This window comes from Sebastes fasciatus, chromosome 8 (assembly GCF_043250625.1).
Source record: "Sebastes fasciatus isolate fSebFas1 chromosome 8, fSebFas1.pri, whole genome shotgun sequence".
NCBI lineage: Eukaryota > Metazoa > Chordata > Actinopteri > Perciformes > Sebastidae > Sebastes > Sebastes fasciatus.
In genome coordinates, this window is record NC_133802.1 from 30,527,943 (window position 1) to 30,538,476 (window position 10,534).

Sequence of the window (10,534 nt, forward strand, 5' to 3'; positions counted from 1 at the left end):
ATTTTTTTCCTCACTATGGTCCTAATACTCCGTGGTAATAAAGGATGACTTTAAATCGTTATTATTATTGTTATATTTATTTACAGGACCACACCGTCACGGCCGCGAGCTTTCAGTGACGCGGCTGCGCGTGAACTGACGGAATCAGTTCGTGAGCGCGCAGAGAGCAGCAATGGCCGCTCTGGATCGGCGGAATCTTAATCTCGACGATTTTGTGGGATTAAACTGGAGCAGCTGGGTCGACCGGCTGGATGTTTCATCCTCTGACGGTGAGTCCTGCTCCCTGGCCCCGGTACCTGGTCTCTCCTCCGGGTCCCGGTACCGGTTCCGGTTCTTTATTAGTTCTAACCGACACACAGAGACCCAGACAATAGACCCGCTGGGTCCTAGCGCAGAAGAGTTCACTAGGAGGGTTCACTGGAAACAAGCAACACAAACTCATTACAATAAATGTGTGTTAATTGTTTTGTAATGTAGTGATGTCACAGCAGCTGCAGACAGAGAGAACTAGTTCACCTGTGGACAGGTAGATGCTCTGTTAGCCTGTTAGCCTCCCAGCTAATGTCCCTAAACAACAACAACATGAAGGAGGACCTGTTTACTAACAGAAACATTCACCAGGCGACTGGGACACACAACAAAGGAGTTATATTAAACAGGGGGTGTATTATAACAGAGAGGTTTTAAGAGTTTTATCTGGATAACTTTTAGATTTGTGAGTAAAATCTGGTCAAACATCCTCAAAATCTGGAACAACACGAGCTGATGTGACCGAGCTGTTCCGGTGTTACACTGAAATCTGACCGCAGAGATAGAAGATCACCTAACATCAGATAATGTGACCTATCTTTTACTTTTCTTTTACAGTTTTATGAATATATCTTTAAATCAAAAACATTAAAATACATTTATGTTTTTTTTTTAAACAATTAAAGGTCCCATATCGTGCTCATTTTCAGGTTCATACTTGTATTTTGTGTTTCTACTAGAACATGTTTACATGCTGTAATGTTAAAAAAAAACATTTATTTTCCTCATATTGTCTGTCTGAATATACCTGTATTTACCCTCCATCTGAAACGCTCCGTTTTAGTGCATTTCAGTGGAATTGCAACGGAATTGCGTTGCTAGGCAACAGTTTGGGTCCATGTTTACTTCCTGTCAGCTGATGTCATTCACATACACTGCAACAGGAAACAAACTGGGACACATTTAGAATGTTTACGTTTAAAACCGTGTAATGGTCTAAATGTTGTATATTTGTGACATCACAAATGGACAGAAATCCTAACGGCTTGTTTGAAACGCACAATTTCTGAATACGAGCTGTGTATATTTCTCTGTATATTGAGCGTTTTGATAGTTAAACAGTATTTACAAAGCACTTAAACCTGCTTTATAATATAAAAGACAAGAAAACCTCACTTTTTACAATATGGGACCTTTAAGTAATATATATACATAACCTTTATTTAACTAGGAAGTCACATTGAGATTAAAACCTCTTTTACAAGTGAGACCTAGCTAAGACAGGGTCAAATAGCAGCATCCAACACATAAAGACAACATTGAATCACGACAGCAACAATAGGTACGACAAAATACATCATACAGTGCATTAATAAGGCAGCATTTTGTGTGTTCAAGTGTTTGTTTTTTAATTGAACTGCAGCTAGCAGAAACCACTTACTTTATTATATGTTTAAATTCATTTAGGGGTCTCAGGTTTAAACTTGGCTTGCAGATTGTTCCAGGACCAAGTTTTGTGTGTTTTCTGTCACATATTTGCCTCATTTATCCCATTTTCTGACGATAGTCATCAGAAATGGTGACCTCATGTGTTGCTGGCTCTCTGTGGTGACAGCTTTCGGTGTTTTGTTTTACTCGTTATTCGTAAACCTGTTTCTTGGAAGATGCTTCAGGAATATCCACTCCTAATATTTGATGCTGACCTTTTTTTGCCTTTCATGAAGATAATGTTGAAGAGGGCAGCAAGAATGGGAGGAACTGCTCTGACACCATGACCCTCAGGAAAGAAGGTGAACCATGAAACTCAATCACTCTGAGATTGCATTCAGCATCACATCTCATGCACTTTTTTTAACACTATTGTTGTACTCTACCTCTACAGATATGCACACATTTGGCCACTGCCCAGCACACGACGAGATCTGCCTGGTGGTGTGCGGCCACTGTGGCCAGGTGGTGAAACCTCAAGCCTTTGAGAAGCACTGTGAGAGGCGGCACGGTCCTCTCACTAAGATATGTGGACAGTCTTCTACTTTGGCTCCACAGCAGCGACCTCGCCCTTCTCGCCAAACTTCAAATCATTCCTCCTCTAGAGAGAGGCAGAAAAATGCCAGATGTCAGGAAGCCAGTGCCCCCTCCTCAGCATCACCGGTACACCAGCACAGGCCTAGCAAGGCCCAGAAGGAGGCAGTGAGGTATTGTTTAAGATTGTTTACTTAAGGAAAAGTGATGTAGGCCAGGACATCTCTGCAGCATCACAATATTTAGTTTAAAATAGTATTTTGACTCACATTTTGTCTTTAACAAGTATTGCAATTTCCTCTTCATCCTGCAAAATTTCAGTAGGCCATATTGCGATTTCAATAACCTTCGATTAATTGTGCAACCCTACTGACCCAGCTGGAAGAGCATCAAAGAAACCATGTACACAAAGAATTACTCCTAACATACAAAACGCTTTGCTATCTGATTCCAGTTAGAAACTGTCTTAGTTTTGATATTATTTGGAACTTGCATAAACCTGAATTTGGTCACTTATTGTATCTAAATTTCAAGCCTGAATTGTATAAGTTATTTTTGACGTTTACTTCTCTAACTATCTCTGCAGTTTTCCTCCCGTGGAGAAGTTCCCTCAGGAGAACGCTCCCCTTCCACACCACTCCTCCTCCTCCACGCCTCGCCCCAGGGTCCCTCCGTGGCACTCAGGACCGCTGCCCCCCGGCCACTCTTCCTCCTCCGCTTCTCCGTCAGAGAGACCCTCAGTGGAGAAGTCCACAGCTGGCCAGTCCAGTGAGTCTCACAGTCCTCTGCGAGGGACGAGAACCTACAGCCGGATTTACAAAAACATCAACAGTAAGTCGGCTGTTAAATCCCATCCCAAAACTTAAAAATCCCATTACATTTTGAATCGGCACCCAAGTACCGGATAGTATTGAATCGGGAGATAGGTGTATTGTCCCAGCCCTAATGCATAATAGTTGCCTATGTTTTGTTTTTTGAAAAATGTCCATATGGTGGTCTGTGATCTCTCCACCAGCATGGATCATGTTGACTGTTTGTGTCCGGCTGTAGCTCACTGACTAATGTGTTTGCTTTCTTTCCCATAGAGAAAGAATGTGACCCGAACAAACAGTGCGTAGTTCTGGATCCAGAGAGGAAGAAGCTGTGCAGCCGGGAGCTTATATGCAATGTAAACTCTCAGTGCCTTTTGTCCAATATTGTTACCAGTATATCTTTATTGTTGTTGAGTATTAACAGAGATATGAGTCTTTTGTCGTAGAGGTTGTATTTGTTATTTGATACAGTAGATACGTAGAAGAGTATTTTATCTGATTATCGTTTGTTTGGGATGGGATGTAATGCCTCTTTATTTCCTCCACACAGACTGATTCCATCCACCAGCAGCAGAAATCATCGGGAAGGACTAAGACCTTTGATCAGCTGGCAGAGGAGCAGAAAACAGCCTCCGCAGGTCGAGACACGGAGCAGCTTCTTGTCAAATCAAAAGACAATGAGCAACATCTGGAAGCTTTTGAAGAGAAAATAACAACTCAGAGCAGTAAAACCTTCAACAGCTCCTGTAACATTCTCAGGTATGAAATGCGTTTTTTTTTTTTTTTTTGCACATTAAAAGTTAAGTTAATTAGATTCACCAAAATACCTCTTGAGTAAACATTACATGTTGTTGCTTTAGGTGAAGTCCAGTTGTTTGAAGGAGATGTTTTCACAGCAATAAAAAATCTATATTAGAGAGGGAATTATGACCTGTTTAACTTCCTAACACTAACACTAGCCCTAAGCAGCTTATAATCCATAATTAAAACTACTGATGCAAAGATTTTTTAAATCAAAGCAAATATTTAAATAATCATAATCATTTGAATTGTGTGTTTTTATGCAAATAACCACTATAGATGACAATAACAAAGTACAGTACAGTACAGTAATGTGTACAGTACCCTCCCACCCCTGAAAAATAGGGCTGCCCCAGAAGCTACAGTGTAATGCGAACACTGTAATTTACCATGCCTATAATGTTTTTTGTGTAAAATATATCGAAGATTGAATGACATCAGATCTAAAATGTTATTACAGATACAATTTCTGAGTGGCAGACAAAAAAAAATACTTGTCTGCCACAGTGGCAGGAAGTGAAAAAAGTTAATTTCAGACCCTGATTTCAACCAATCTCTAATTATACCTTTATTACAAAGTTTTTTATTTTGTTGACACACCACATAGTGAAAGTGGCAAACATAACAAGCATACAAAATAAACAATTTGGAAAATACTGCAATACTAATGTATCGCTCTCATTTTTTTATATTCCCTTGCCTTCACAGCAAGTCCGGTGAACCATCAGAAAGCCTTCCAGAGGAGGAAGGCAGCAGCGCTGTGGAAGTGGAGGCAAATCCTCAACATCCCTTCAACGAGAGCCGGCTGTCAGGCGAGGAGAGTGAAGACGATGAGCAGGAGGAAGCCACAGACCTGCCTGCCACACCCTGGCACCCCAAACCTCTCGGGGTGAGTGCAGAAATTGTAGTACAGTGCAAAAGTAGATTTGTATATAGAGGGAAAAAAATATATTTTAATCAGTTGTGATGTATGAATTTAGAGAGTGTAAAGCTAATTTAGTTTCTTTTTCTCAATTAAAAAAGGAAAGAGCGGGTTCAGTGGATTTGACTATGAATTATTCTTAAACTCACCTCTCAAAAAGGACACGCGAGTGTGTCTGTATTTATAAAAGTGTTTCTGTTCTGCAGCTATGCACTTTTGGATGCCGCACGTTGGGCTGCAGCATCTTCACCTTCAACCGGCGTTTGCACCACCTGCGGTTTGCCCTCAGCGCCATGCTGGAGCGCCATGTCAGCACACACTTGTGGAAGTAAGTTTCACTACTCTACACTATAGAAATGTGCCCCTTTTGGAGCACGACGAGGTGAGGAAAAGAGTTGCTAAGTGGGTCGGGAGACACTCAGCCAGGATCCAGTATAAACAAAGCATAGTGCATTGACATTTAAATAGTTTTTAATTATCTGATGAGAAAAGGACAGATGTTGACCTGATGCTCTTATAAAAAAATGGTAAAAGTATCCCAGAAATTAAACATCTGAAGACGATGAAAATGATGGATTGCTTTGCCATTTTGCTTGGTCTTCACGACATCAAGAAAGAAGAAATACTCAAGAGTATTTGCCTGCTTCGAGTGTATTAATAGAGTCAGATTTTGAGCAGGCTGTTGTGCAGACTCAGTCACAGGGATGTTAGCTTACATTTAGGAAGATCAGCCGCTGGATAATTTGTTTCATAACGAAATGAGACTGCAGCTGATTCACCAGAACCACGTCAGGGTAAGTGAAAATATTTTGATTATTTTATTAGGATCTCTTTTAGCCCAACTGGGCTATTCCTCCAAGATCCTCAAACATAAAAAAAACTTCACTTTATAGATACAAACAGAAACAAATCATATTTATACATGTAAAACACTTAAAACGCACAATTAGCCGCACACGTTGCACAGCACACAAACAACATCTCGGGTTTGATTCCAGCGTTGGGACCTTTGTTGCATGTCATATATCTCTGTCTCTCTGTCTCTCTCTCTCTCTCTCTCTCTCTCTCTCTCTCTCTCTCTCTTTCTTTCTCTCTCTTTCTCTCATTTCTACATTTTTCTGTCAAATAAAGGTGAAAATGCAAAAAACATTTAAAAAAATAACAAAAAAACATAAAAATTGATGCCCCGTATACACCAGCAAACCCACCTTAAATACAATGAACTATATCATCATTAAATACATATTTCTATTGTCTCACATACATTAACTTAAAGGGGACATATCATCGTGCTCATTTCCAGGTTCGTACTTGTATTTTCTATATATTCTAATGTGACATAGGAAGGGGAGCCAAATCTGAATGGCTTGTTGAATCACGTTTTCTGATCTCGGCAGCCCACAAAAAACTGACTGTGTCGTCTTATTTCACAGTTTGTGGGTTGGTAGGTACTCCAGATACACAAATATATGAGAACAAGCACTGAAAAAGTGAGTGTTCCATGATATGTCCCCTTTAAGATATTTTTTAAAACTATTTCCGGTGGTTTCAGGGAGTTTATTCCACCTTTGACAAGCCCAATAAGTTAATGCTTTTTACTGAGCTCCAATTTCGGCTTTAGCGAGACATAATTCGAGCCTGTGGTTGTTGGATTGACAGATTTTATTGTCCCTGAGGGGAAATTTGTCTTGTGCACAGGGCTACTTTAAATCACAAAGACAACATTAAACCTTGTTCTCGTATTGACAGAATGTCTCTCACCAAACGGAATCGCTCCTAAATAGCTCTTGGTTTCGTTGTGTGATGTACGTTATAACATAAACATAAGAGGCTTATGTCAATGGTGTCATTCACAGTCAACTGCCCTGGAGTACTATGTAATTCAGTCACTGGGGTGTCATATGCGCACCACAAGACCATTCTAGCTGCCTTATTCTGGGCTGCATTGCCCCAAAGCGCTGAGCTATAGCTGACTTTATCTGACTTGGATCTTGTGCTCGGATGTTTTGCTTTTTTTTATATTTACATAAATCTTAATAAGCTTCATGTTTTTCCTTTTAACTTACAGGAAAATGCCTCAAGTATCATCAGGTCTCAGGTCATGTCATGTCACACCTCCAACTGTAGGATCACCTGTCAGGACCGGGGCCAGACCCCCCAAATCCACTGTCTCCCTCAGCCTAGAGTCTACCTCGCTGGGACAACTGGAAACCAAAACCAGTCAGCTCAACTCTCACGGTATCAAACCGCCTTCTTCTGCCACGTCTGCGAGACTCGGGCTTGGCCGACGGCGCAACCCCGCTCGGCTGAGCGAGGACAAGCTTATGCAAGATGCAGGCGCAGTGCAGAAAGCTGCCAAGGTGTCACACAGCGGTGAGGACAAATCCTCCAAATACATCAGGGACCCCCCCCTCAATGAGAAGGGCCAGCCACACGTCCCCTCCTCTCAAGGACCAGTAAATGGTTCCTTCTCACACGGAAAGAAGCCATGCCCTCCTCCCCACTGCCCCCCCCGCAGCAGCAGCAGAAGGAGGAGGCCGCCAGGGATTCAGCAGAAGGTGGTGGGCTACGACCACAGGGGTCTCGACCAAAAGCGCAAAGGCAGCAATGAGTCACCGCCCCTTAGCACCGCGCTAGCAAAGTGTCAACGCTTGTCATCCCCTTCCCGGAGAGGAGAGAGAATATCGGGCATGCTTTGGGCCTGGAGAAAAGATCCGACTCCTAAAGAGTGAGTAGACATACGGCGAGCCATTTTAACATTTAATAGATGAGCTTGATTATCCGGAATTAACATTAGAGATCTCCACAATTACATTTAGACTAGTCAGAATTCATATTCCAGATATCTATAATGTCATTCTGACTAGTCAAAACGACAATTAGAGATATCTGTGATTCAGTTCTGACTTTCCTAAATAACAGTTACAGATATCTCAAATGTCATTATGACTAGTCAGAGTTGTTGTCATGACGTTGCTCATCAAGGCTTCTCATTGGATATCGGCCCAACGAAGCATCTGAAGCAGAAGCTTTTGCTAACTCGGAGAGTTCGGTAAAGTTGGAAAGATATTCACAGATTTAAACTTACCAGATCAATAACTCATAAGTTGTTAAAACACAAACGACGCCCTTTTCTAACCGTAGTGAGGTAGACAACAAGCTACAAGCTCATTTTAATCAGCCGTCCTCCGTGCTGGACGCATAACATCGGTCTCTATGTGCAGCGGGCTTTGAGATGAGTGGTTCAGGGACCGCTGTGGATCAGATAGTTAGAAAATGACATGAAATAGAAAAAGAGCTCATCATCGAGGAATCTGTGGCCAACGAGAGCTTTGTTCACTGGAGAGTTGTAGAAATTTACAGTGTATTGTAGATTTATTGTCTCCAGACACACTTTATAAACCCATATGGCTGCAGAGTAGCGCCATAGTATGTTTGAATAGCTTCCGCCTCCCGTCCCCTCCCGCCCCCTTCTGATGTAATTACAGATATCTGCAACTTCATTTCACCTAAACTCTAATTCTAGATATCAGTAATTACATTTTGACTATCCGTAACTCCAGTTGGAGATATCTACAACGTCATTCTGACTAGTCATAATTTAATGTTAGATTAAATTGTAGATATCTGAAACTGGAATTTCGACTAGTGATAATTCACATTGCGGATATCTGTAATGAATATCCTGTCTAGCTATTAAACGTTAAAACGACTTGCTATAGTAGACATGGAATATTTTAGGTCGCACATCATCAATTTTTTGATGTGGATCTAAACCTTTAAGCCTAAATTGACATGAATGTTTTAACAACAATGACTGCATTTTTAGGTGACATTTGTTGTTTACGTCTTATCTTCACAGCCAATAAGGAGGCCAGCCTTAAAAAGGAGAAGAGGCCTGCAGCTGTTGCCTGCATAGTATGAGTGTGTGAATGTATGTGATGTGTATGTCTGTATGTTTATGTCTGTCTTCACATTTTTATGCACAGACATCAGGAATAAATATCTGTCTGCATGTTACCGTACGTGTGTATTTTTGAAAAACTGTCTATTTTTCTACGTGTCTAAATGTCTCAGTTTGTTACCTGTTGTAAGAACGTAAAAAATACCTCAATCTACTCATCATGCTGCTAAAGTGAAACGTCATTTCATGGCAAAACAATAAAAACATTCTTGAATCTGTATAGTACCTTGTCCTCTGTTATTTTACTGTGGTTCTGTACTAATGGAGCATTAAATCAATCAATCAAATTTGTTACTACAGCGCCTGACTTCCGCTTCTGCTCCTGTCATAATTACTACTAGAGGTCGCTGTCATGTTCTTTTTAGACCTTCTTTCGGTGATCTACCATACGAATAGATGATAAAACCTACTAGTGGGTGTAGTAGGCCCCTATTGGCCCACATCTATGGGAATTATAGCCTGACAACAGTCTAATCAGCACGGGGAAGCCATAAGGGCGATAACGGTGAAGACCTGAACACAAGTTATATTCCCAGAGCCTTCCCTCTCTGCTAAACAGCCTCGTCCTGCATTAGAAAAGTACACAGTTAAAACAACCAAAGAGCTGATAGGACAATGGATAAGTGTCAGGGAGAAAAAAACACTGAATCTGTCAAAAAAGAAGTCTGTTAAATATGTATGATTGTTAAAAATACAGAAAAAATACATAATACAGACAGAGAATTGTATTCAAAGTTCCCAAAAATAACAGGAAAACTCATCTCTGATGAAATATTCACAGGAAATCTGTTCAAAATTCATCTAAATCACGCAAACTTCCTGCAGTTATGCATTCTCTATTTGGGATAATTGTACAGTTTATAAGTTGTTCTGTACTGTTATTGTTATGCATTGAATATAATATGAAATTAACTTGGTTTACTCAATGATAGAAAAAGAGGTCCCTTCAGGGAAAAAGGTTGGGAACCAGTAATATTATGCTTCTGTTTCTAGTTTAGATTCTTACATCAACAGTAGTTTCATGGACATTTTGAAAAACCTGACCCTAATTTTTAATTGTCTACTATTCGTACAGATATATAAAACAGGGAAAATAATTTGTTTAAATTTGTTAACTCCTCTTTTGATTATTGATGGTTTCGATTTGGCCAGTAAATATCATGTTTACATACAGTAGTGCACCACAGAGTTTCACCACTAGATGGTATCCAGACATCAGTGTTGATCCTCAGAAAAAGCAGCATGATGAACCTTTAGCCATTTCCACCAAGTTATATAAGCACACACTGTATGTATTATAAACCTACTTAGCCTCTCAAGCCCTAGGGTGCTGGAAGGTGTGGTTTGCCTAGACAGACAAAATAATTCAAGAATAGCTCTACAACTACCAGGTCTATATGCATAATCTTGGTCTCTGTGGATAGGTAAGACCTCAGAGAATTCACCCCCAGTGTCGGTAACATTTTGACTGTTACTATGCCTGAGTAAATGGTGATTAACCAAAGGAAGAATTAACATTTTTATCCTTGCCTAAAATGTTTTCTAGATTAGACAGTGGATAACACCATTATAGCAATGATGCCATGCACAGAGATGCCACTGAATTCATTCAGCAACTCCTTCACTACAACTGTGCCAAAGCAGATATAAATAACACAAAGCACATAGATTCTACAAAGGTTTTAGTGAGGATAGGACCAGGCAAACTCTCCATTTGGCACACTTGGATACTTAGTGCGCCAAATGGGTTTTCTAACTCTTGAA

At 40.5% G+C, this 10,534-nt stretch overlaps 1 protein-coding gene across 1 annotated transcript; it reads left to right on the forward strand.

Moving 5' to 3' along the window:
- Positions 1 to 113: 113 nt before the first annotated feature.
- atxn7l2b (ataxin 7-like 2b) lies at positions 114 to 8,988 on the forward strand. Its single transcript, XM_074645027.1, has 10 exons — positions 114 to 269; positions 1,974 to 2,039; positions 2,132 to 2,444; positions 2,858 to 3,102; positions 3,357 to 3,439; positions 3,634 to 3,842; positions 4,593 to 4,773; positions 5,013 to 5,134; positions 6,875 to 7,534; positions 8,669 to 8,988. Exons 1-10 carry the CDS (start codon positions 173 to 175, stop codon positions 8,673 to 8,675), a joined length of 1,983 nt encoding a protein of 660 aa, XP_074501128.1. The 5' UTR covers positions 114 to 172; the 3' UTR covers positions 8,676 to 8,988.
- Positions 8,989 to 10,534: the final 1,546 nt, after the last annotated feature.

Bases quoted from the DNA above. Each gene is read 5' to 3' on its own strand.
- atxn7l2b (XM_074645027.1), top strand. From the start codon at position 173: ATGGCCGCTCTGGATCGGCGGAATCTTAATCTCGACGATTTTGTGGGA. The intron at 270-1,973 runs GTGAGTCCTGCT...CCTTTCATGAAG, and splicing joins GGATGTTTCATCCTCTGACG to ATAATGTTGAAGAGGGCAGC. The intron at 2,040-2,131 runs GTGAACCATGAA...CTACCTCTACAG, and splicing joins CATGACCCTCAGGAAAGAAG to ATATGCACACATTTGGCCAC.